The following is a 27,115-nucleotide window of genomic DNA, read 5'->3' on the forward strand; positions in this document are numbered from 1 at the left end:
TTGCTCTGACTTCCTGTCCTTGTATGGCTTTGTCTCTGTTCTTAGCTTGTTCTTGACATTTATTGACGCAATCCAGTCAAGATTGTTACTGCAATTTTAATGTTTTTTTTTTCTTTCCCTCTCTCTGTGTCCTCAGGAGTTTGCAGCGCTGACTAAGGAGGTGAATATGTGCAGGGAACAGCTGCTAGAGAGAGAAGAAGAAATTGCCGAGTTAAAGGCTGAGCGCAACAACACACGAGTAAGTGCAAAGCAATCCGCTTTCCCAGCCAAGTCCAAGCACTCAAGTCATTAGTTTTCTTTTGTTAGACATGTAAAAGTTTTTTCCTTTACCTGACATGTTTCGACAGTGTAAAATTCCGTCTTCATCAGAGGGTCCGTTAAAGTTTCTAAAGCTTTCAGGTTTCAATGTTGGGGACGTTGAGCCTCGTTTATCAATCTTTCAGGCTACATCCACACGACAACGGCAACGAGATTTTATTCAAAAAACTATCGCGTCCACATGGGCAATGGATCAGTAAAACATCAGGTCCATATGGCAACGCAACGCTTGCTGAAAACGATGCAATACACATGCCACACCTCTATGTGCGCTGTAAGACGGTCCCGTCGGAGACACCAGAACAGTAGAAGTAGTAGGATGCATGCGCATAAACCTCTTCTTCTACCCAGCGTGAAGCACTCACAGGAACAAGCACACAACAACAAGAAGATGGCTGCGACTACGCGAGGAAATCGTGCCTTCTGTGTGTACAAATGAGTTTTATTAGTGTGCATAGTTTTATATAACTTAATTTTCTTATTGTGTGTGAACATTTTGAAAAGCAGTCTTATCCAATAAAAAAAAGAAATTCAAGAAATGCTTCAGTTACTTGTTTATTTAAAAGAAAAGCTGTATACAAAAGTGAATGCAATGCAGTGGTTCATACAAAACAGCGAGAGTGCTGCTTGTTCGAGTCATGTGGTTGTGACGTCATCGTAAACAAATCCGTTCTACTCATCCAGACGACTTCGCAACGGCGCCGTTGCCAGATTTTTCCACTCTGGAACCCGTTCTCAAAAAATATCGTTTTGGGGCACCCAAAACGCCGGTGCCGTGTGGACGCCAGGCCGAAACGATAAACAATTTTATCAGATTCACCTGAATCCGTTGCTGTGTGGACATAGCCTGGGCCCGCCCATCCTAAGTGTGACGCAACACGGGGGGCTGTTGCGAACTTAGTCTGGCAAGGCAAGCTCTTCCAAGCTCCCGAAAAATCGGGAGCCAATCAACTTTGAGCATCTCCAACAGCCCTGGGTAGAGGCGTGTTCAAGGCAGTGACGTAGTAGAACTGCGACCGGAAGCCATAGGTTGTTTACAGAATCTATGCCGGAAGCGCTTCATTCACTAGAAACATTACGAACATGGAGCAGCAGCAAGCCTTTGACACAGCGGTAGATGCTGTATTGAAAGCATTCAACGGGAAGTTCTCATTGAAAACGGAGCAAAGAGCAGCCCTGGAGGTATTTATCTTCTTCCTGTTACTCAAGCAGTTTCCGTCGCGTCACATGCGTCAGAGGAAAGAGTGATGCGATTGGTTTAAGCTTCGTCACAGCCTTTTCTGGCTTCGACCAGTAGCAAACTGAGGCATTTCAGGGAGGCGGGTCAACCACGCGCTTTGGGAAACGGTTGGGCTTAATATCTATGCCAGACCAAATGCTCACAGAGCTTTGAAGTTGCGTTAGCCAGGCTAGTGTGGACAGCCTCTTAGTCGAGTTGTGCGTTTGCAGAAGCTAAAGTGAACTAAAAATTTCCACTTCATATTTATGCGAGTTGAAGCCAGTTGTTTACATTAGTTCGTATTGTCTGTAAATTTAAACACGCCAATGAATACCAAATTTCTCGTATAAATCAGGGGCGCAGCTAGGATTTTTTGGACCCTCTGAAGAAGACGGAAGTTACACCGTCGAAACATGTCAGGTAAAGGAAAAAACTTTTACATGTCTGTAACAAAAGAAAACTAACGACTTGATTTAATAAGAAGACATAATGAACGTGACACATCGAAGTCCAAGCACTGTTTAAAGCTCAGCATCTTCGCACAGCGTCCTGCTTGCCAAGTGAAACCGGGTTAAATAGCCGTCATCACCAGCACCATTTCACTCATTTTTCACGTTGGGTATATTTTCAGGAGTTTTTATAATTTAGAGATGAAAGTGGAGCAAAGAAAAAATCCTAAACTTTTGAAAGTCAAACTAAGGGGGGGGGGGGGTATAACATAACACGCACAACGCTGCATTCTAGTGCATTTTAGTACTTATTTTCACTAAAACAAGTTATAACTTTTTTTTAAGCCTTGTTCTTTCATGTACATTAATGATTAACATCAAAAATATCAAGTTTAATTCCCCTAGTTAATGAGTAATTTTCAGGAGTGCATTTAGAAAACGCGGTGATTTTCCTGCTACACAGTTCATTACTTTGGGAAAAATAAAAAAATCAGACAGTTGAAGGTAAACTCGGCAAAATCCCAGAACAGTCCTGTTAAAAAGTAAAGGTCTGTTAGAGTTTCTAAAGCTTTCAGGTTTCAGTGTTGGGGACACTGAGCCTCGTTTATTAATCTTTTAGTCGAGCTGTGCGTTTGCATAAGCTAAAGTGAACTAAACATTTCCAATTCATATTTATGCGAGTTGAAGCCAATTGTTTATATTAGTTCGTATTGTCTGTAAATTTAAACACGCCAATGAATACCAAATTTCTCATGTAAATCAGGGGCGTAGCTAGGATTTTTCAAGGGGGGCGGGGTCACACACTGACTGGCAGCCTGAGTACATTATGGAACAAAAAATAATTCCCATTGCTAGTTTTAGGCAGCTTAGAAACCGGCTCTTCCGTTATTGCGGTTTCTTGCACGTTTTCTTGATGTAGTGTTCTAGAAACGGCACTAAAACTTGGCTTCGAAACCACACAATGCAACTTTGATGGAAAAAAATGTACAATAAATTGTTTACCTGTCTTCACGTCGAAAGGAGGAAAGTTTTGCTTGTTTTGACATGGCGAATTATTAACACGAGGAATTACTCGTAATTTGCAACTAAAAAGACTGCAGCTCCACTGGCAGCTTGACCGTGCTTTCTTGTGCGATCGTGTTGCGCTTGCGTAGAACCATGTCAGTCCTGCGCACCTTGGACACGCACGCCGTGAACAAAGAACGCCTGTCTTGAACTGTGTTTGGGCTATTTAAGGACGGATGCAAGGATGATGCGAAGTATTGCGCCGCGTCTAGGAACGGGAAAAATCCGAAAAATAAATTTCTCCATTCGGAAAACCGGAGATTTTCAAGAGTTTTGTCAAATATCCGGATTTCCGGGTAAATCCGGAAGACTTTCATCTGTAATAATTGTATTTCAGAGGACAAAGGACACATATTAATGTTTGTAGTGTTCACAAAAGGAGACGGAGTAAGCACACACTGTCCTGGTCTGTATACACGAGCTCACAGATGCTCATGACTGCCTCGTGTCCCTGTAGTTGACACGGGTGTGTGTGTATCGAAGCATTAGATTTTCTCTGAATAAATTTATTTCAATTAAAGGTTGGATTTTTTTTTTCCGTTTCACTTTTTAAGTGTGAGATAAAGCTAATTCACCAAAAGGTGGATTTATTTTTTGTTTAAATTAAATTTTTTTAATAACCCTTTTTACGAATCTTTACAAGGGGTGCCAATATTTGTGGAGGGCTCCGTGTGTGGATGTGATACGCTCTCGTTTCATTCGATCTCGGAACTCCTTCCCCTTTACATTGCTTTACATTTACGTTTAGGTCACAACACGTAAACCCGATGATTCCGATTCCCGCTGCAGCCATAACAAAAGGTTTTCGTTAACGTAACGAGGTTGACGGGGGATGTGCTGTATAAATCTTTAGACTTTACCAGTTTGCTCCCGTTCCCACAGGATACCGTTCCTCCATAATAACAGAAGAAATGTGTCCGAAATCGCTCTCTACTCACTATGTAGCGGACTATATAGCGAGGTCGCCATTTTGTAATGCTGTCCGAAACGATAACGAGGTGGACAAAGTACCCAACTTCATTACTGAAGTCAAAGCACAGATCCCACTGGTCAAATGTTACTCCGATACAAGTGAAAGTTGTCCAGTCACATTTTTACTTAAGTACTGAAGTACTTGCTTTTAAAAATACTTAAGTATTAAAAGTACATTTTCTGTCAACACATCGTTGTATTATTTCCACAACGCTTACAAAACCTAACGCCGTTATCAAAGACAGAAATGTGAATTCACAAAATGAACGCATGCTGTGCCATCATAGTGGTTTAACGTTAAGCTACTGTAGCTAGTCAGTGAAGCTCCACCTGACATGCTAGCAAACGCTTTTCAAACTCCGAAATCATATTGTGTAGCTAACGTTACTAGAGAAGAAAGATTTCTACGTTCTGTTTATTTGGCAAGATTATGCTAAAACATTTTTCTGAAAGGACTTCAGATAAGTTAACGCTATTCATGTTAGCGTAACTCTGTTTTTACATGCTAACTAACAGTGTCCAAGTTAACTAGCTACGTGTTAATGTTAGCTGTGGACAAGGCTGCGGCAACTTGGTGGGCAAATCCATAGAAAGTCATTTGACTAACCAGACTGCACAGCTATTGCAACGTTCTCGCTAGCTCTAAAAGCACAGACAGCTTCATTGCAAGCTTTCTCTTGGAATAAAACGTTTATATCCCTCAATCTGTTTCCGCAGGTTGGACGGCGAGTTTTTGTAGGCCGTGATGTGCTCCGTTTTCGGCAAACGTTTTAAACGAAACGCATCTTTAATCCAGTCAGAAAACTGAAACATGGGTTGTAGGTAAAGTCTTTAACATGGGGGTGCGTGCGTTCCCCAGAAGAACCGCCTCCTTCCATTGTGCCATCAAATAACGTTGTTGAGAAATCACTGAACTTGATTTTATACGGTCTACAGGCGTGACGTGACCCTAGCGATTACTGATCGGCCGTCTCGGTGTCATCTGCGAAAAAAAACAGTCGCATTCTAGAAAAGAAAAGGAAAAAACCCTCCACTTTCAAAGCCGCTTCATAGTAACGAGGACCTTGATAGAAATGTAGTGGAGTGAAAAGTACGATATTTGTCTTGTGAAGTTAAAGTCGGAAGTTTCCAGAAAAAATAAGTAAAGGACAGATACTCAAAGGCCGAATCCCATTTCACCCCTTGGACCAACCCCTTGGCCCTTCCCCTCCATTTTGCGCGTTCATGTGAAGGGATAGGGGTATCCCAATCCCAGTTAACGCGGAGGGGTAGGGGAAGGGGTAGGGCTTCTGTACCCCTCCAAACGGAGATTTTCCTGGAGCTGACTCCGAACGAAGGGGTTTGAGTGATTTCCCACAACGCCATGCGGATTTCAGCGAGATTTCATGCGGATTTCATAAAGATGGCGGTTCCCGCGGCGAAAGATTGTCATAAATGTATTTTCTCCATTATTTACGTGTTTTAAGTTGTTATCCAGAGGAAACACGCCGCTTGATTCGCTTTCGAGCTGAGAATGAGCAGCGATTTCTGAAATCCAAGCTGCTGCTAAAAAGCTTTGGGAGTGAGTATTGTTTTCGGTTGCTTTACTGCGTACGTTTTGTTCTGTTATTCTCGCTTTTATTGTTTACATGAGTGTTCTGACACCTCATTCTGTCGGATGTGGTGCACGAAGCGCCAAAGATATCCCATTCAGTGGTGTTAGTTAACAAATCACACCCTGCCAGCAGAGATTTCTGGCTCTGACTGTAGCGGCTGGTCGCAGCCAATGACGCATTTGGTCGCGTTTTGCTAACGTAAACGCTGACGGAGGTACGCGATGACGTATGCGATCGTTGAAGGGCTATCCCAATACGTAAGGGTTGAATTTCAAGCCCTGTCCCTTGTAGCTCAGTTTCAAGGGGAAGGGCCAAGGGGAAGGGGGAGGGGGAGGGGTAGAAATTAGAATTGGGATTGGGCCAAAGTGTACTCAAGTAAATGTACTTCGTTCCTGTCGACCTCTGCTCAAAGTCTCCCACAGTGCATCATGACAAGTAGCGTACAGCCGATGGTCACTCACCAAGCAATATATCCCATCCTGCATTGTGGTCGCACTGAAAGAAATCAAAAAGCCTCCAGTTTGATTTAATAAAAGGCAGCGGCAAAGAAGAAAGTATTCAGCCTTGATTTAAAAAGAACTGGCAGGTGCAGGTGCTTTGTGGGAAATGCGCTCAGTATAATATGGATTGATCACAAAAACACATGCACGCGTTTATTATTTTGAAAACCCACCAGTCGACTGATCGGGCACGTTTTAATTGAGTAAGGATGGAAATAACGGTGTGGTGGCGTACTGTCCGAAAGTGTGCGGTTTTATTTTTTTATTTTACCAGTGAACTCACGATATAGTCTTCTGTATAGTGAGTAGGGAGTAGTGAACGAGTGGGTAATTTCGGACACAGTGAGTGGGAATGGGGTGTACAGTGGGGCAAAAAAGTATTTAGTCAGTCACCAATTGTGCAAGTTCTCCCACTTAAAAAGATGAGAGAGGCCTGTAATTTTCATCATAGGTACACTTCAGCTATGAGAGACAGAATGAGAAAAAAAAAATCCAGAAAATCACATTGTCTGATTTTTAAAGAATTTATTTGCAAATTATGGTGGAAAATAAGTATTTGGTCAATAACAAAAGTTCATCTCAATACTTTGTTATATACCCTTTGTTGGCAATGACAGAGGTCAAACGTTTTCTGCAAGTCTTCACAAGGTTTTCACACACTGTTGCTGGTGTTTTGGCCCATTCCTCCATGCAGATCTCCTCTAGAGCAGTGATGTTTTGGGGCTGTCGCTGGGCAACACGGACTTTCAACTCCCTCCAAAGATTTTCTATGGGGTTGAGATCTGGAGACTGGCTAGGCCACTCCAGGACCTTGAAATGCTTCTTACGAAGCCACTCCTTCGTTGCCCGGGCGGTGCGTTTGGGATCATTGTCATGCTGAAAGACCCAGCCACATTTCATCTTCAATGCCCTTGCTGATGGAAGGAGGTTTTCACTCAAAATCTCACGATACATGGCCCCATTCATTCTTTCCTTTACACAGATCAGTCGTCCTGGTCCCTTTGCAGAAAAACAGCCCCAAAGCATGATGTTTCCACCCCCATGCTTCACAGTAGGTATGGTGTTCTTTGGATGCAACTCAGCATTCTTTCTCCTCCAAACACGACAAGTTGAGTTTTTACCAAAAAGTTCTATTTTGGTTTCATCTGACCATATGACATTCTCCCAATCCTCTTCTGGATCATCCAAATGCTCTCTAGCAAACTTCAGACGGGCCTGGACATGTACTGGCTTAAGCAGGGGGACACGTCTGGCACTGCAGGATTTGAGTCCTGGCGGCGTAGTGTGTTACTGATGGTAGCCTTTGTTACTTTGGTCCCAGCTCTCTGCAGGTCATTCACTAGGTCCCCCCGTGTGGTTCTGGGATTTTTGCTCACCGTTCTTGTGATCATTTTGACCCCACGGGGTGAGATCTTGCGTGGAGCCCCAGATCGAGGGAGATTATCAGTGGTCTTGTATGTCTTCCATTTTCTAATAATTGCTCCCACAGTTGATTTCTTCACACCAAGCTGCTTACCTATTGCAGAGTCAGTCTTCCCAGCCTGGTGCAGGTCTACAATTTTGTTTCTGGTGTCCTTTGACAGCTCTTTGGTCTTGGCCATAGTGGAGTTTGGAGTGTGACTGTTTGAAGTTGTGGACAGGTGTCTTTTATACTGATAACGAGTTCAAACAGGTGCCATTAATACAGGTAACGAGTGGAGGACAGAGGAGCCTCTTAAAGAAGTTGTTACAGGTCTGTGAGAGCCAGAAATCTTGCTTGTTTGTAGGTGACCAAATACTTATTTTACCGAGGAATTTACCAATCAATTCATTAAAAATCCTACAATGTGATTTCCTGGATTCTTTCCCCCCATTTTGTGTCTCATAGTTGAAGTGTACCTATGATGAAAATTGCAGGTCTCTCTCATCTTTTTAAGTGGGAGAACTTGCATAATTGGTGGCTGACTAAATACTTTTTTGCCCCACTGCATGTTACAAACGCACTGCAAAAAATGGGCTTTCAAAAATAAGAAATAAAAGATTAAAACAAAGCATATTTGCTTGAATCAGGTGAAAAAAATCTGCCAGTGGAACTAGTCAAATTCGACTTGGAAAGATTTCTTAAAGTAAGATGAAAAATCTAACCTGTTTTTAGATGAAATAATTCCAAAATAAGATTGGGGAACTTATTATGCGAGATCTGATTAATTCAAAATAGCTCTTATAACAAGATTGTACTTCTTACATTTAGCCATTCAAGTCATTTTTATTTATTTCATTTTAAGGGTATTTCACTTAAATTCATGACAAAGTCTTGGCAGTAAAAACTGAATTTAAGATAAATATACTAATATTAGGATTGTTAAATTCTACAACGAAGCATTGCTAGCTTAAAAGATTCTCCTTTTGTGACCTGTAATTAGTAAAATACTCGAGATATGAGACCAGAGACTATCTTGAATCAAGTTGACGACACGTGTAGCATTGCAACAAGTTTATTTATTTTTCCATTTCAACATTCAAACATCTCTTAAGATTCCACTTCCCCAGGACCTCAGGCACCAAAAATAATAATAATAATAATAATAATAAAAAAGTCTACGCATTTTGACTTACAGTGCTTACACAACGCCAAAGCAACAGTGCATTTTGGGGGCACGGACTATTCATGTGTACGAGGGGTTTACAAGATCAGGCACAAAAAAACCCCCAAAAACACTGAACTTAACTCACAGCATTCCAAAAAGCCCTCACTAAAACGCCCTCCACTCACTCATAGCCTTTTTGAAGGCGCTTGTCGGGTCTAGAGTCTGTACAGCATCTAGAAGGAGCTCACTCTGAATGACTGAGAAAACAGTCGCAGTAAACTTGGGATCTGTAAGGTGGAGTCGAATTGTAATGAAAGATTCAAAGATTTCAGTAAAGTTCATTTATTCCCAAAACAAGCATACTTTGTTTTTTTTTCTTGAAACAAGATGAACCACGGGCGGCACGGTGGTGTAGTGGTTAGCGCTGTCGCCTCACAGCAAGAAGGTCCGGGTTCGAGCACCGTGGCCGGCGAGGGCCTTTCTGTGCGGAGTTTGCATGTTCTCCCCGTGTCTGCGTGGGTTTCCTCCGGGTGCTCCGGTTTCCCCCACAGTCCAAAGACATGCAGGTTAGGTTAACTGGTGACTCTAAATTGACCGTAGGTGTGAATGTGAGTGTGAATGGTTGTCTGTGTCTATGTGTCAGCCCTGTGATGACCTGGCGACTTGTCCAGGGTGTACCCCGCCTTTCGCCCGTAGTCAGCTGGGATAGGCTCCAGCTTGCCTGCGACCCTGTAGAACAGGATAAAGCGGCTACAGATAATGAGATGAGACGAAGATGAACCGCATTTGACAAATGTCCAAAATGTACGTACTTGTTTTAAAAAAAAACTTTTTATTTTCAAAGGTGCTCCAAATAAGACTTTTTCAAGACATTTTGTCGATACAAGATTTTCAAGATGGACTGTCTAAAAACTAGCCTTTCTAGCTAAATGAGGTTTTGCTTGTTGGGCAATTATGTCTTATAATAAGGGTGGCTAGATGTTTTGACTTGAAAATAGACAAACTTCCTAAGATTTTTATTTTTTGCAGTGCGTATTGCAGTCGACGTTTCCATTGTTTGAGAATCGTGTCAAGGCATGATTGGCGAGAACAGAAACGGCAGTGACGTTATCACAGAGCTGTGCTCAGAAGCATGTGGAGCCTCTAATCTGTAAGACGATGGGACCGCCTGACACAGTTGGAACCAGACCAGTGTTTTTTTTTTTTTTTTTTTTTGGGGGGGGGTTGGAGAGATGAGGGATGGAGTAAGGGATTAGGGCCAAACAGGGAGGATGAGTGTCGGCTTTGTCATTCTAACAGAGTCTCGCGAAGCATTCTGGCAGGACTTGTCTGAAACGCACATTTGTCTTTCTGTCCGAGTGAGGACCTTTCACTGGCCTTCATATTAATGCAGCGTCTATACGTAAATCAAACCTCCATCTCACTGAGCAAAAGGAAATGCTTTGGCTCTTTTTTTTTTTTTCCCCCCACAAATAAAAGCTTAAAAAATAAATACCTGTCCGATATTCCGATGTGGGGACGTTTGGTCCCTACCAAGATATCAAAACATGGCCCCACACACGCACGCACACGGTGTGTTTTGGTCCATGACCTCTCTTGAAATGAATCTCGATGTCCATTTTTTTTTTTGGTGCATCTTGAACTTGGTAGTTATAAACAATGTGAGTTGCTGTAAATAAGCTATATAAAGGCTTATCATACTGGTAGTTGTAAGCACACGGTGATGTCGATTGTGCGTTATTCCCTTCTTTTCAGCTGCTCCTGGAGCATTTGGAGTGTTTGGTGTCTCGTCACGAGCGCTCGCTCAGGATGACGGTGGTGAAGCGTCAGGCTCAGAGTCCTGCTGGAGTCTCCAGTGAAGTGGAAGTTCTCAAAGCCTTAAAATCCCTGTTTGAGCATCATAAAGCCCTGGATGAGAAGGTAATGAGAGACCGAACAAGTTTGAAGTACTCTTTTTAAGAATTTTATATATATATACGCACACTACCGTTCAAAAGTTTGGGGTCACTTTGAAATGTCCTTATTTTTGAAAGAAAAGCACTGTTCTTTTCAATGAAGATCACTTTAAACTAATCAGAAATCCACTCTATACATTGCTAATGTGGTAAATGACTATTCTAGCTGCAAATGTCTGGTTTTCGGTGCAATATCTCCATAGGTGTATAGAGGCCCATTTCCAGCAACTCTCACTCCAGTGTTCTAAGGGCCTCTGCATGCTCTTGCGACAAGGCTTTCGCAGATAGCTTTTCGCAGACAGTTGTAATTTATCGTTGAGCGGGAAGTAATAGGCGTGCACGATGTTATTCACCGCCACAACGCAAGGGGTCGCGAAATCGCTAGGAGTAGTTGGTGGGTGTGGTTAGTGGAGTTTTATCCTCCGGTTACTTATGACTAGAACTGGAGTCGTATAGATGTCCGTACTTCCTCACTTCCTCGATCAACCGCTCTTCGTGCTGCTCCATCTTCGCTCGTGTTTTTAAAAATGGCGGTCGTGAAAACAAACCAAACCGGGAAAGTAGGGAAGCGGAAGTGCGTGTACAGCGGATGTAGCGTGGACCAATCAGAGCCCTCTTGTCTGCGACGCTGTCTGCAAGGCTTCTGCGGTGGTCACAATTTTTGGGAGGTGCGCACAGACGCCATCTGCGACACCATCTGCGAGGACTGCGTTGTCAGCATAAATTAGCCTTAATGGTACAATGTGTTTGCTCATTGCCTCAGAAGGCTAATGGATGATTAGAAAACCCTTGTACAATCATGTTAGCACAGCTGAAAACAGTTGAGCTCTTTAGAGAAGCTATAAAACTGACCTTCCTTTGAGCAGATTGAGTTTCTGGAGCATCACATTTGTGGGGTCGATTAAATGCTCAAAACGGCCAGAAAAATGTCTCGACTATATTTTCTATTCATTTTACAACTTATGGTGGTAAATAAAAGTGTGACTTTTCATGGAAAGCACAAAATTGTCTGGGTGACCCCAAACTTTTGAACGGTCGTGTATCAAGTCCCAATTTGCTGCTCATATGGTAAATGAATGTTTGTTTGTTTTTTCTTTCAACCGGTACAGGTGAGAGAGAGATTGCGTGTTGCTCTGGAAAGGTGTAGCGCATTGGAGGAGCAGTTAACAGCTTCTCATAAAGAGGTAGGACTTTTTCACTTGTCCCCACACACACACACACCGAAACACTGGCTGCGAGTACACGAATGGAATGTTAATTCCTGTCTGTGTCATTCGTGGTGTTGTAATTTGTTTTTTGTAAGGCAAACGCTCCGCTCTTCACTACACCACACCACGTGTACTGAAGCTACAGGATGAACCAGTTATTTATGTATTAAACAAGGAAATTCTTCAAAGCCCATTGCGTCGGTTTTGGCCTGTCCAAACCTGAACAAGAATGCATCCTAAAACAGAAGCATGCACTGGTGAAGACGTGACAAGCCAGCAAGGCGATAAGGCTTTATCATCAGTACCGGGTTGGGAACAGTCTGTCGTTCAGACGTCTCCAGCGGCGCCGCGTCACGTCCCAGCTGGATAAACCGGGTAGCTGTGTCTGGGATCAGAGCTCAGCGTTTCAAAGCCCAGGGACACTGCTGTACCTGGTTACCTCATCAGAGTCACTGGCATGTAGGTGTACTTGATAAAGTGCGCGGTGTATCTCACATGCCTCTTTTCCACCAGGGCTGGTTCGGGGCCAGTGCTTAGTTTGGAACCGGGTTTTCTGTTTCCACTGACGACGAACTGGCTCTGGGGCCAGAAAAAACCGGTTCCAGGCTAGCACCAACTCTCTACTGGGCCAGAGGAAAGAACTGCTTACGTCAGCGGGGGGGCGGAGTTGTTAAGACCGACAACAATAACAAGACCACGAAAGATCGCCATTTTTAAGTGACAAGAAGCAGCAGCTTTACAAACGCGAAGTCATCCATTATTATTAGGCCAAACAAAATAATACACGTGTTTCCTGGGTTTTCAAAATAGGGTGGGTAGGTAGGGGAAAAAAAAATTTGTTTATCCCAAAAGTTTACGACAAATTTTCTAGGGTAGGTAGGAAAAAGTGAGAAGTTTTTCCTTTGAAAACTTATTTTTGCAAAATACTCGTTAAACGTTTGCAACTGATCCCAGAATGTCAGAACTGTGTGGTTTGTTGTAGGAAACAATGTTGGAGTTACTCTATAGTTCTTCATTTGGAAATATTTTTAATTGTTGTGAATATCTTTTGCATTGCAATCGGCTGATTTGACAAACAAACATTTCTGTCCACTGTGTCGCTTTTTGTTCCGAGGTGAACCTCCATTTTATAGGCACCCGGAAGAATCGATGAAATGTACTGCGCGTGTGCAAGCGGTCATTTACATCCGACCCTTCGAGGCATGAACACAAGGGTGGCCAGTTTTTCTACTTAAAAACCGAAGATAATCATCATTGTAACACTCGCAAGAATACGCAGCATTGTTCAGCTGTGTATTCGATTGCATCTAACGGTGACCCGTCTAGAAATGCCTATGAAATTTGGCTTTGCTGCGACCTTCGGTGTCCGAGTTATAAACGTTTAAAGGTGGGCTGGAGCCATGGATCAAATCAAAACTTAAGTCGCTGAGCAGCGCTTGCACGGTGGCGAATGACTGGCCAAGGCAGCGTCCTACCAGGCCATAGTCTGGCTAACGCAACTTCAAAGCTCTGCGAGCATTTGGTCTGGCAAAGATATTAAGCCCAACCGTTTCCCAAAGCGCATGGTTGCCCCGCCTCCCTGAAATGCCTCAGTTTGCTACTGGTCGAAGCCAGAAAAGGCTGTGACGAAGCTTAAACCAATCACATCACTCTTTCCTCTGATGTATGTGACGCGACGGAAACTGCTTGAGTAACAGGAAGAAGAAGGAGGAGCTGAAGAGGAAGATGATAACACGAGCAGAAATGGAGAGAAACTTCCCGTTGAATGCTTTCAATGAGCAATTCCAGCGTTATGGACGCGACACTTGAACTCAAAATGGCAACAAATGACCCAGTGCATGTTTTATTGTCTCCCAGTATTTAAACAGGTGTTGTATATTTTAAGGCTGTACCATACTGGAGAAGTGATAGAACAAGGACAATTCCCATAGTACATCTAGGGCATGCCAGAAAATGCCAATAAAAGATGCGTTATGGATGTGACAGAAAAAGTATCACTTTTCTTGGGTGACTGTACATTTTTATCAAACTCTGTGAAATTGTAAACCTAATGTCGAAATGGAGATATCCGTTTGATAGAGGGGTCCAAGGTGAATATTAAAAAATCTTTGTTTAAAATATTTTGTATTTCATGCAGAGTTTCGGAAGGAAAAGTCAGCGTTATGGATGTGACGAAATTCCGTTATGGATGTGACGCGTCTGAAATAGACATGGCATATGTTTAGAAAATCAGCAATTTAACCACCATAACCCTTTGAAAAACTCTCTAAATATCAGCTAAAACTATCAAAGTTCTTAAATAATATTTAGGATGGCTATTGTTTTGCTGTTTTGTGGATTTTAGCATACATTTCTGTGGCTTGTGGCAATAATATAGAATTGTACATGATCAAAGTTGATTTTAGCTTGGGTTTTACATTATAAGAAAGAAAGACTGACAGTGACATATGAGGTTGGTTACAAATTGGTTCAACTTATTCACATCTGTAAAATACAGGCCTAGGTGAGATCTCTGGGAGTGGTTTTGATGTATTACATGTTGCTTTATTTTTGCATGGTGAGGTTGACATTTACATGGAATTGCCCCAATACAGCATCTACCGCTGTGTCAAAGGCTTGCCGCTGCTCCATGTTCGTAATGTTTCTAGTGAATGAAGCGCTTCCGGCATAGATTCTGTAAACAATCTATGGCTTCCGGTCGCAGTTCTACTACGTCACTGCCTTGAACACGCCTCTACCCAGGGCCGTTGGAGATGCTCAAAGTTGATTGGCTCCCAATTTTTCGGGAGCTTGGAAGAGCTGGAGATAGCTTGCCTTGCCAGACTAAGTTCGCAACAGGCCCTCGTGTTGCGTCACACCCAGGCTAACCAGGCCGTGCCCGTGCTGGTTTGAAAGGGTTGGGGTCGAGGGAGGTGCATGTTGGTTGTCAATTTACTCCTGACGGGCCTTGTGTCTTTTGGCAAATACCAAGTGGTTTATATGACGCCCTAGCGGTTCTCGTTTGACTCGCCAGGTGGCTGCCAAGCAGGTAGGGTCGGGTGCGAGAAATAGTTTATCGTGGTCATAAACAGTTGAAGGGTCGCAGTGTTTTTACAGGGTCGGTCAGGTAACCAGAAACACACATTATTTTGTTTGGCCTTATTGCTGTTGCCGCTACTGTTTCTTCTGTGTTGGTTTTGCTTCGATATTCGCACCAAGGTTTATGCAAACGTTGCGACGTAACTGACATATATACAGCGACGTAACGACGTGGCTTCCCTTAGCACCGTGAGCTATGGAAAAGCAAACTGGTTCTCAGCTGGCTCGCAAGTTGAACGAGTTGTGCACCGGCCCCGAACCAGCCCTGGAACTGATTTGGTGGAAAAGGGGTATCAGTGTCCTAGAAGTAATACAGCAGTCAAATATTCCCCTTCATTGTAATAATGAAAAGAAGAAACATGAGCAGAAGAAAAATATGATGAATACAAATGAATAGTAATACTGTATTTAAGTAATAGAATATGAAGAACAAGAACGTGGAAAAGAAGTCTACCAAGATTACGACCAATAAGAGGAAGAATACAAAAGTCGTCTTAAACTTTAGGGGGGAGGAATGGGACGAAGCGGCGGAATGAGAAAACCGAGGAGAATGCAAGCAAAACTATGAAAATGAAGAGCAAGGATATGAAGAAAGAAGAGAAATGAAAGTGTACCCGTAGTTTTGGGAACTGCCCCTTCATGTGCAGCTTAAAAAGCTGTTAAATATTAACCATGTAACTAGATATCTAAATTGTAGATAAGCCTACACGTCTCTGCCTCATTTGTGTTCTCATTTCTTCCTCCTCATTCATAAGCGCGCACACACACGGAAAGGATTAGGGCTGACGACAGGCTGAGGGCACAATTGCAGACTGACCTACATTTCTCTGGTGTTGGCTGGAAACACTCGTCCATTATAATCAGCCAGATACGCACTCGCACACGCGCACGCATACTTACTCACTCACTTTGAGATTGTTGTGCTGTGTTGCTGAATCTGTTCAATACTATATTGTGAACATGAACACTCAAAAAAATGGCACATTTTGCACACGTTCACTCTTCTTTGCGAGGGCTAACTCAGTGGCAAATACAGCCCCAATTACATACCGTACAACGGCGCCCAAATTACGGGCTTGTCAAAAGGCCCAAAATAGAACGTACGAAAATGGCCCAAATTAGAAGAAAAAATCCTGTTTCATAAGGGTGGAGAACCCAAAATATTTTTAAAATTATTGTTAAATGTCATTTTTTTTGGCATATACAGTGGTCCCCCTCTTATAAGGCCACCCCTTCTGCGAAGCTTTAGTGGCCACATAAGAGGGGTGGCCTCTCTTGAGGGGTACATTAATATTCGAAGAATTTAACAACTTTCACGATCAATAATCTTTTATTCATCCACAGTGTTGGGCACGTTACTTTCAAAAAGTAATTAGTTATACAACCCCGATTCCAAAAAAAGTTGGGACAAAGTACAAATTGTAAATAAAAACGGAATGCAATAATTTACAAATCTCAAAAACTGATATTGTATTCACAATAGAACATAGACAACATATCAAATGTCGAAAGTGAGACATTTTGAAATTTCATGCCAAATATTGGCTCATTTGAAATTTCATGACAGCAACACATCTCAAAAAAGTTGGGACAGGGGCAATAAGAGGCTGGAAAAGTTAAAGGTACAAAAAAGGAACAGCTGGAGGACCAAATTACAACTCATTAGGTCAATTGGCAATAGGTCATTAACATGACTGGGTATAAAAAGAGCATCTTGGAGTGGCAGCGGCTCTCAGAAGTAAAGATGGGAAGAGGATCACCAATCCCCCTAATTCTGCGCCGACAAATAGTGGAGCAATATCAGAAAGGAGTTCGACAGTGTAAAATTGCAAAGAGTTTGAACATATCATCATCTACAGTGCATAATATCATCAAAAGATTCAGAGAATCTGGAAGAATCTCTGTGCGTAAGGGTCAAGGCCGGAAAACCATACTGGGTGCCCGTGATCTTCGGGCCCTTAGACTGCACTGCATCACATACAGGCATGCTTCTGTATTGGAAATCACAAAATGGGCTCAGGAATATTTCCAGAGAACATTATCTGTGAACACAATTCACCGTGCCATCCACCGTTGCCAGCTAAAACTCTATAATTCAAAGAAGAAGCCGTATCTAAACATGATCCAGAAGCGCAGACGTCTTCTCTGGGCCAAGGCTCATTTAAAATGGACTGTGGCAAAGTGGAAAACTGTTCTGTGGTCAGACGAATCAAAATGTGAAGTTCTTTATGGAAATCAGGGACGCCGTGTCATTCGGACTAAAGAGGAGAAGGACGACCCAAGTTGTTCTCAGCGCTCAGTTCAGAAGCCTGCATCTCTGATGGTATGGGGTTGCATTAGTGCGTGTGGCATGGGCAGCTTACACATCTGGAAAGACACCATCAATGCTGAAAGGTATATCCAGGTTCTAGAGCAACATATGCTCCCATCCAGACGACGTCTCTTTCAGGGAAGACCTTGCTTTTTCCAACATGACAACGCCAAACCACATATTGCATCAATTACAGCATCATGGCTGCGTAGAAGAAGGGTCCGGGTACTGAACTGGCCAGCCTGCAGTCCAGATCTTTCACCCATAGAAAACATTTGGCGCATCATAAAACGGAAGATACGACAAAAAAGACCTAAGACAGTTGAGCAACTAGAATCCTACATTAGACAAGAATGGGTTAACATTCCTATCCCTAAACTTGAGCAACTTGTCTCCTCAGTCCCCAGACGTTTACAGACTGTTGTAAAGAGAAAAGGGGATGTCTCACAGTGGGAAACATGGCCTTGTCCCAACTTTTTTGAGATGTGGTGTCATGAAATTTAAAATCACCTAATTTTTCTCTTTGATACATTTTCTCAGTTTAAACATTTGATATGTCATCTATGTTCTATTCTGAATAAAATATGGAATTTTGAAACTTCCACATCATTGCATTCCGTTTTTATTTACAATTTGTACTTTGTCCCAACTTTTTTGGAATCGGGGTTGTAGTTACTAGTTACTTTTCCTAAAAAGTAACTGAGTTAGTAACGGAGTTACTTTGTCATAAAAGTAACTAATTACCAGGGAAAGTAATTATTCCGTTACATTTTGTTCCCCCCCCCCACTTTGTTCAATTAGTGTAATCATAAAAGTGAATGTTAAATGTGTTTAATGACTGAAATGGACACTTAACAGAACCAATCAGTAACATTATCTACACTGTTAATATTTTTGTGGGACAATGTGAGAAGACATCTATCAAATGTAATATATTTTTGTAGTTATTAAAATTGTTACTAATTACTGGCCACTGACGAGGACAAACGCTTTGTTCCTCGACATAATGTGCATTGCACGTAGACATTTTTGCCTTTTATTTCAAGTAATGAAAAGTAATGGCTGTATTTCCAGTGTGAAAGCGCAGTGCTGGGCTGACCGCTTGCCATCGCTGTGTCTTCTGATTGAAAGAGCGCGCAGTAGTGCAGTAGGCGTGGCCTACCTACGTATGTTGTCCAAATCTACTCTGATTGGCTTACTGTGCCGTTGTCTCGCGTCTCCCCGCCCCACACTAAAGCAGAGGAAAGAAAGGCTGAACGAGCAGCGTGCCAGATGAAAACAGCTTTAATAAAGTAACACATAGTATTTTATTGTAAGTAACGGGAACGGCGTTATAACGATGTAAAAAGTAATTAGTTAGATTACTCGTTACTAAAAAAAAGTAATGCCGTTAGTAACGCCGTTTATTTCTAACGCCGTCATTCCCATCGCTGTTCATTCTTCATTACTATGCACAAACAAAAATTAGGCATTCATCACAAATGATGCAACTATATTGTCATATCAGTGGAAAAAATAAATCACAGACTGTAATGTTCAAGTCCAGTGTTCTTCACTATCGTTAATGTAACGGCTAGAAGAGCCATTACCGCCGACTCATAAATGCGCCGCCGAGCCTTAATTTTTGGCCGCCCAGTCAAAAAAAAAAAAAAGTTTACTTCAAAGAAAAGTGGAAAAAAACCCACGCCAATACAAACACCAAAGTAATTCTGTGATCACAGATCGTTGATGCGCTTTGCTTTACAATAGGTTCAACAGAGGCCCTTTACACTACGTTCAGACTGCAACCTGAAACAACCCATATCCGATTTGTTGTGAAATCCGATTTTTTTGTTAGGCCGTTCACATTACCAATTATATGAGACTTGTATGCGATCTCCAATATGAACGGAAAACGACCCAAAAGTGTCCTGCATGCGCAAATTGACACGTAATAAGCACGTCTACGTAATACGTAAACAAAAAAAAAGCGCACTCTTCAAGTTTGCAAGTAAAGCATGGAGATGAGGCGAGACCTGGCGATGTGGTTTTTGTGGCGGCGGCGGAACTCACACAATAATCTGATTAATGTGGGCAGCAGAGTAATGAGACCGAAGGTGTCAAATTACTGGAAATTTCCAGAACAATCTTATAATCTTGTAATACAGGATGGTTTAAGTTATAAATCAGTTATAGAAACTGTTTTATTTAATCAGGCTAACAGATCAACATCCAGGTCCCTACCAAATCCACCATTAGCTTGATCAATTCTATAAAAGTCTATTTAAATTCTGAAAACTGTACAAATGTTGTTGTTTTCCACCAAAGAGGCGGGATTAGCCAACGCAGAATAGTGACGTTTGTCTCTTGTTGATGACGTGTAGGTCGCATGAATGCGACCTGTCCGGTCAGACTGCAGTCGCATGTGAAAATAACGGATATGCATCGGAATTAGGACCACATATCCAAGCGGCCTGGGTCGCATGTGAAAAAATCGGATCTGTGTCGTTCAGATTGTCAATAACAAATCGGATACAGGTCGCATATGGGCAAAAAAATCGGATATGGGTCGTTTCAGGGTGCAGTCTGAAAGTAGTCTAACGCTTGCTCGCTCACTTGTCACTACGCATGTGTAGTGCGGCGACAGAGGAGTGCGTGTCCGTTAACTGGCTCCGATTGCGTCAGGCCTCCGAGAGGAGTACGGTGGAAAGAAAAGACACGTACTGCACATCAAATGAAAGTTAATTTTGTGTAGAATTCAACTAAAAACAAATTATTCTATTCAATAAACATTTTAGTAACGGAGTGACAAAATAAATGTCAAGTCGGCTCCCAGCGTCAGAAGATTTTGCACAAAAGCGGCTACTTGCGAAATAAATAACATGCAACTTAGGGTGTATTCAGACCAGGATAGTTCGATAGTTCACTTGCTTTGGTCCGAACCAAATGTTTTTTTTTTTTTTTTTTTTTCCATTTTGGTGCGGTTCGCTTTCACACTGTACATTTTATTAAGCGGACCAAAATCGGTCAACAAAGCCACGCGCCCTGAGGTCGTTCAGCTATTGGTCAGAGACGACACGCGCACAAAGCGTTAAGTTCAAAAGTAGTCATGGAGGCTTTCCGTGCTGTTATTCTTTTTAATGTCATCAAAGCTATATGTTTTTTCCAGTTTTTACTGTTTTCACAATTGTGCGATTACTATGCTGTTGTACAAGTAATTTATCAATGACGACGACAAAGGGCAAGGCGGGTACGGAGGACAGCGCTGATGAGCGCACGCCATGTTGTGACAGTTCTGGCTCTTCACGCAATAGATGAATTTCTTTTTTGCGTCGCTAGTACCGCCACTTTTTGAAAGAATGTCCCTGATTTGAATGCAGGTCTGACGGAGTTTCTTCACTTTTAGCCGACATTGTTCTGGGGAGCGCGTGAACCCCTTCTCCTTCATTTTCTCACTGAATACAGCAAACACGTCGGCATTTTTGTGTGTTCTCTCCAAAAGCTCAGATATGTGAACATCTGCCCATATCTCCACAAGGGTACGCGTTTCTTCCTCAGCCCACGTTTGCCCCCTACTCATTTTTTTGTACTCTGTAGTCTAGCCTACCACTGGTCTGAATGACTGAACGACTGTTGTAAGGTTCCCTTGACAACCGAAACAGTGTTTGCACTTTGCGGTGGAGTGTCAAGACTCTGTTTCCCATAATGCTCGACAAACGACGGAAGCTCCCGAGGTACAAAAAAGCAAAACTGTCGGATTAGGTCCGGTCTGCTTTCACACCTCCAAAAGATCCGCACCAGGGTTCCTTTGGTCCGGACCGAGTCCGACCTTGCAGCTCGGTCTCGGTCCGCTTGTTTGGTCCGGACCAGAGTTCGGTGGTTTGTATTCAGACCAACCCAAAAGGTCCGGACCAAGGGAAATTTGGTTCGTTTGGTCCGGACCAAACAACGTACGTGTGTATACGCGATTAGATGCCAGGAAATGGCATCTGAGGGGTTTCTTATTTCAAAATTTTCTGGTGCGAGGGGGGACACCCCCCTCGTGAACCCCCCGGCGACGGCCGCTCAGTACTACCGCCGAGCTATAACTTCAGGTAGTGGAGAACACTGAAGTCATAACAGATGCAGACTTTCATGCAACAAAACTTGAATCGTTTATCACAAATGTATCCATACCTGCCAACCTGTACGCATCTTGCGTAGCCGCTACGAATTTTTACCTCATTGTACGACTGTACATTTTCACATTAAAAAGTACGCATATCGTCCGAACTCGCATTTCAGTCAAGTTCTCGCTGAAGTCGATACCGCTGATCTGTGAGGAAAACTCAAAGCCAGGATGGAACACTTTGCCCAATCCCCCCGCCCCTCTTCAGCCCCTCCCCTTCCTCCTTCGCGTCTCTGACTTGAGTGCAGCCAGGTGGCTAGAGCGAGTCGGGGATTGAAACGTCGGTTCGAGACGTCGTTTTTATATTTGTAACAGAAACGGTTGTGTTTCACGCGTACTCGAGCTTCCTAGCCGTTATTTTGTGCATTTACAACACCAACAGTACAGGCTAGTTCTTCATTTAACTTGGAAGCCGTCACTCGAGGTTGCATATTCGATGCGGTAACCAACGAAACCTGATTACAATTCCTCTCGCGCTCTCATTGAATCACTATGATAAGTACCACTTTATTGATGTGCTCAACAAAACGTAGCGTGTTGTATATCTTAAGGGCAGTCGGTAACTTCTGTCAGTGGTAGCCTAGAATGTTTGCAGATGATGTGAAGTCGAAAATTGGTCATCCCTCTTATGGAAAAACCTACGTGGTACTGCAGTATCAAATGCTTTTTTTATACAGTATTACTGCAGTAAATGCAATATTTCGAATGCAATAGTTTGCACATGAAAAAGGCGTACTACAAAATACTGCAGTGTACTGTATAATGCAATATTTTTACTGTATAACGCAATATACTTCCAACATGCTAAAAAATGCAAAAGTCTAAACCTACTGCATGGGAAATTTGTGCATACCATGTTTCGTGTTGAAAGTGCCTTTTTTACTCGTCTCGTCGTCTTCCGCTTATCCGGGGCCGGGTCGCGGAGGCAGCAGTCTAAGCATGGAAGCCCAAACTTCCCTTTCCCCAGACACCTCGGCCAGCTCCTCGGGAAGAACACCGAGGCGTTCCCAGGCCAGCCGAGAGACATAGTCCCTCCAGCGTGTCCTGGGTCTTCCCCGGGGCCTCCTCCCGGGGGGACATGCCTGGAACACCTCCCCAGGGAGGCGTCCAGGAGGCATCCGAAAAAGATGCCCGAGCCACCTCAGCTGATTCCTCTCGATGCGGAGGAGCAGCCTTTTTTACATACTGTATTAATTTAATGTGTTATTTATTTTGAAAGAGTGGCTCTGGTTTAATTTCATTTCATTTCATTTGCACATGTATTTAATGTTTGTTGTGCTTTTCAAAACGGAAGGAAGTTCCCAAGAGCCATCAATAACAGTTTCCCAAAGTCTATCAATAGGAATGTTATGCAAAACTGGACTATGTTCCCAAGGTCAATCAATAAAACTGGATTGAAAGTGTGTTTTTGGTCTGCTGGTCGTGGTCTGTGGGGGCGCATGCACGCCGGGTTGGGGTGAGGTTGACGCGGGGGGGGGGTACTCATGAAATTGTAAAATTGTACTTATAAAATTTTTTCAAGGTTGGCAGGTATGATGTATCACAGCACCAGAACAGTTGTCAACAAAAATATTAATCATAAACATGTACAATACTACATGCATTTACAATTCATGGTATTCACCAAATCAGGGGCGCAGATATGTTTTTTGAACTGGGGGAACACTAGTTCCTCGCACAACTAGTTCCTAGGAAAACTAGTTTTAAAACCGCTAAGTTCCAACTGTTAAACATAGCGAGAGGCTGGGCTACGTGTGTGTGTGTAAAGTGTAAACCAGTGCATCCTGACTTTCTAACTATGCCTGTGTGTTGCGTGAGCGGCAGTCAGTCAACAACTCTTCGCAGAAGTTTCCTTATGAAACAATATGCTCGCTGAAATTATGGCAGGGAACGCCAGATTAAACATTAAAACTGCCTTCTGAGCACTGTATCTACAGGCTGCCACCGAAAGAAGGAGGCTACCATACTCCGTACGATTTTACTTTCACTACGACATTACTTTGAACAATCAAAAAATTGCAAGGTGATATGATAAAGTAAGGCACAGTTTACTTACAGTCGTTGTTTTTTGAAAAAACGATGCAATCGTTTTCTGCCTTTTCGGTTTGGCACCCTTCATCATGCCGTGTTGGGGTCCTGAACTAGGATCTGTCTCCGATATGCCTGTCAAACTTGTTGTGGGTAACCATAGCAACCAAGCTCGAGCTCGCAACCTGTGCAGTCTGCGCAGCTCAACCAACCGAATATCAGTCTTTGTTTTGTTTTATGAGAGTTGTTGCAACTATGTCTGTACTGCTGTGCACCTCAATAAACCGAATGGTAATGAGTCTTTTGCTTTTTCCATGAGGTTTGCCTTATGCAAAGAAAGACAGCATAGACGTTTTTTCCTCCCTATAAGTGGGGGGGGGGACCAAACGAGGTGAATTTAAATCTGGGTGGGACGAATCCCACCCGTCCCACCCTCTATCTGCGCCCGTGCACCAAATTGAATAAAAAAAACAACGATCACAAATCGGACACATCAACACATTTGAAAAAAGAGTCCAACTTTGTTTACTTTGAACAGCTTTATGTTTGTCATTTTTTTTTTAAAACATCCTGCACCGGGCGGCACGGAGGTGTAGTGGTTAGTGCTGTCGCCTCACAGCAAGAAGGTCCGGGTTCGAGCCCCGTGGCCGGCGAGGGCCTTTCTGTGCGGAGTTTGCATGTTCTCCCCGTGTCCGCGTGGGTTTCCTCCGGGTGCTCCGGTTTCCCCCACAGTCCAAAGACATGCAGGTTAGGTTAACTGGTGACTCTAAATTGAGCGTAGGTGTGAATGTGAGTGTGAATGGTTGTCTGTGTCTATGTGTCAGCCCTGTGATGACCTGGCGACTTGTCCAGGGTGTACCCCGCCTTTCGCCCGTAGTCAGCTGGGATAGGCTCCAGCTTGCCTGCGACCCTGTAGAACAGGATAAAGCGGCTAGAGATAATGAGATGAGATGAGAAATCCTGCGCCTTGTTCATTAAGTCCAATAACTCTGGGTTGTTTGATTGCAATGCATAGTCCAATAAACCTGAATCACGTTAGCTTTCTCTTCCAAGGTCAGAACTTTCCTCTTTCTGGAGTTTGACATCGCTGTTGTTGTTTGTTCAATAGGAGTTGTTGTTTGCCAGTGAATTTACTTCAAGACTGATAAAATTTGCGCTGGCAGCCATGTTTATAGCGGCGAGATCGCAAAGCATCACGGGAATCTGGGTAGGAAAAAAAAAACCCGCGAGATCAACTTTTTTCCAAATACCGCGGCATCACACGTGATTTTAGCATATTATCGCTCACAAACATGTCCGCTGGCGAGGGGATTTTGCCATTCAGCTTGGGTTGCTGGCCGCGTTCGAGAGGTGGCCGTTGGTGAGGGGTAATCTCAATGGAGAATGAGTTAATACAGTGGAATTGTGGCCGTAAAGGAGGGGTGGCCTCTCAAGAGGGGGACCACTGTGTATTGGCAGATTCTACCGTAACTGGATCCATTAACCACTTGCCCACAAAATAAGAAATTTTTCTTGTCCTTTTTTCAGTGAGGTAATATTTTCAAGATTGAAAATATGGTATTTGGTCTTCCAAAACAGCACGTCATTTAAAAATACACTGAGTATATCAATAAAAGATTTTTAAAGAATAAAGTTCTATTTCTTTGACATATCTGACAGACATAACTCCCATTTTAAAAATCCCTTTCATTATCCCTGTTGCTATCGTCAGTGAATTTCTGTCAGATGACCTGACGATAGACTCGGCCATTATGGATCTTTGGTAGTTATCGTGTGGAAGCAGGCTTTATCATGTTTGGGTGTCAACAGATAGAGTTGAAATAGATTAACAGCGAAAAAACGATTTCGTTCACGAGAGAAGCCCACGGTTATTTTTAAAAAATGCTATCGTCAGTCTGTCAGTCTAATGCACCTGACGATAGCAAAATTCAAGCCCTCGCCACGCACATGTTGACTGACGCAAAGAGGAAATTCTACTGCACATGATTTTTGTGACAGCAGACATTTACTTGGAGTTCTGACAGCTAGATTTCATCAAATAAAGATTTTTAGTAAGATTTTCTGTCAGCTATCCTGACGATAGAAATTTTTGACGATAGAAACATTTGAGAATATATTTGTGCATTCATGTTTAAATTTTTCTGGAGGAAAACTATCGTAAGTTGAGATAAATCAGAGCCACTTGCGACCCTTTCAGCCGACAGGCCATTTCAATGTGTTATTTCCCCGCGAAAGTGACCCAGTCGTGTCTATCGTCACTGTTCTGACAATTATTGTTGATATTTCAATTTTGAAAATAAATTTTATCTTTATTTCAATATTTTATTTTATTATTTGGTTCTAGTGATGAGGTATTTAATATTATTACTAAATTTGTCAGATTTATAATGTACGAAACAGTTTTGTTGCTATTGTCATCTAGAGCGTCTGTCAGAATATGATGGTAGACGTTAGTTTGTCTGTCAGATTTTGATGATAGAAACCGATGTGTTTCTATTGTCATTTAGCATGTCTGTCATGTCAGGCTTTTATTAATTAGTTACCAGGACGACTGTCCTAAAATTTACTGTGAAATGTCCAAGACCCCAAATGCTACTAGAAAAACTTAAAGGGGTACCAAATATAATATATACAGTTGCTGATGTGACAAAGTAACGTATTCTATCAAATTTATATACTAGAAAACAACGAAATATCTTGGTAATTGTAAATATAATAGTCGGTACGCTAAACGGCACAAGAGTCGCCATTTTTAAAAGACCGTGACGTCAGCCCTACCCACTGCACTAGGAGAGAAGCGTGTAATCATGGCGTCGGGCGCATCAAGTGAAAGCGACAGCTCTGTCGAATCGTACGAAGAGATCCCGCAAGACACACTGCAAGCAGGCTATGGCTTAGAAGGGTACCAGTTTGAACCTAGGAGAGGTACTCTCGACTCCGGTGATGACGAAAGAAGAGAAGAAAGCTCGAACTCGCTTGGTGTTTTTCCAGCGGAAACGAGTGAAAAGACACGTCTGGAGGATCGTCATGCTTTCCATCGGTCCTGTTATTACACCCGAAAGCAACACACTGTGGCATTGTGTAGCCGATCACTTACAATTCATCCTACTTTCCGATTCACACGTGCTATTCCCAACCTCAATGAGCCGACACAACCGGGCACATACATACGTCATGAGTGTTGCGCAGAGAAAATGAACGTGCATTCTGATTGGATAAAATTAATATCATGGCGGGCTGTTCAAACTGCGGAAATAGTTTGCTCGAGCTACTTTCAAAACACTATAACTTTCCAACCTTAGAACAAAAAACTTTTGTAAGTCTTGAATGAGGTTCGTTAATGTGTGTTTTATTGTTATATTTACTCTATATATTGCCCTCTGTTCCCCTTTAATAGAATGATCAGAATAATCAATTCAGCAATTTAAGGAGATGGGACTTAACTGGCCTCTGTTATGGTAGAATCTGCCTATTTCAATTTGTTGTTCAGTCGCTTCATAACATGAAGTGAACATGAAATGCGTCTAGCGATCACTGTAAACCGCGTCCGAGTGTCTCTGACGTCTGAATGTCGTAAAATATACTTCCTTTGTTCATGTTGTGAAATTCTCACCGATTCATGATAACACGTGGCTGTCGGTCTGTGATACTGTTGATTGTATAGATTAGGGGTGGCACGGTTCACAAAAGTCGCGGTTCGGTA

At 42.7% G+C, this 27,115-nt stretch overlaps 1 protein-coding gene across 9 annotated transcripts in view; it reads left to right on the top strand.

The window, feature by feature from the left end:
* The window catches only part of ppfia1 (PTPRF interacting protein alpha 1), a 351,102-nt gene that overhangs the window by 169,429 nt on the left and 154,558 nt on the right, over positions 1–27,115 (top strand). For all 9 annotated transcript variants that reach the window (XM_060924068.1, XM_060924063.1, XM_060924067.1 and 6 more), the window contains exons 3-5: positions 137–238; positions 10,441–10,605; positions 11,750–11,824. In XM_060924068.1, coding sequence (XP_060780051.1) covers positions 137–238; positions 10,441–10,605; positions 11,750–11,824 — 342 coding nt within the window. The remainder of the gene's footprint in view (positions 1–136; positions 239–10,440; positions 10,606–11,749; positions 11,825–27,115) is intronic.

This window comes from Neoarius graeffei, chromosome 6 (genome assembly GCF_027579695.1).
Source record: "Neoarius graeffei isolate fNeoGra1 chromosome 6, fNeoGra1.pri, whole genome shotgun sequence".
Lineage (NCBI taxonomy): Eukaryota > Metazoa > Chordata > Actinopteri > Siluriformes > Ariidae > Neoarius > Neoarius graeffei.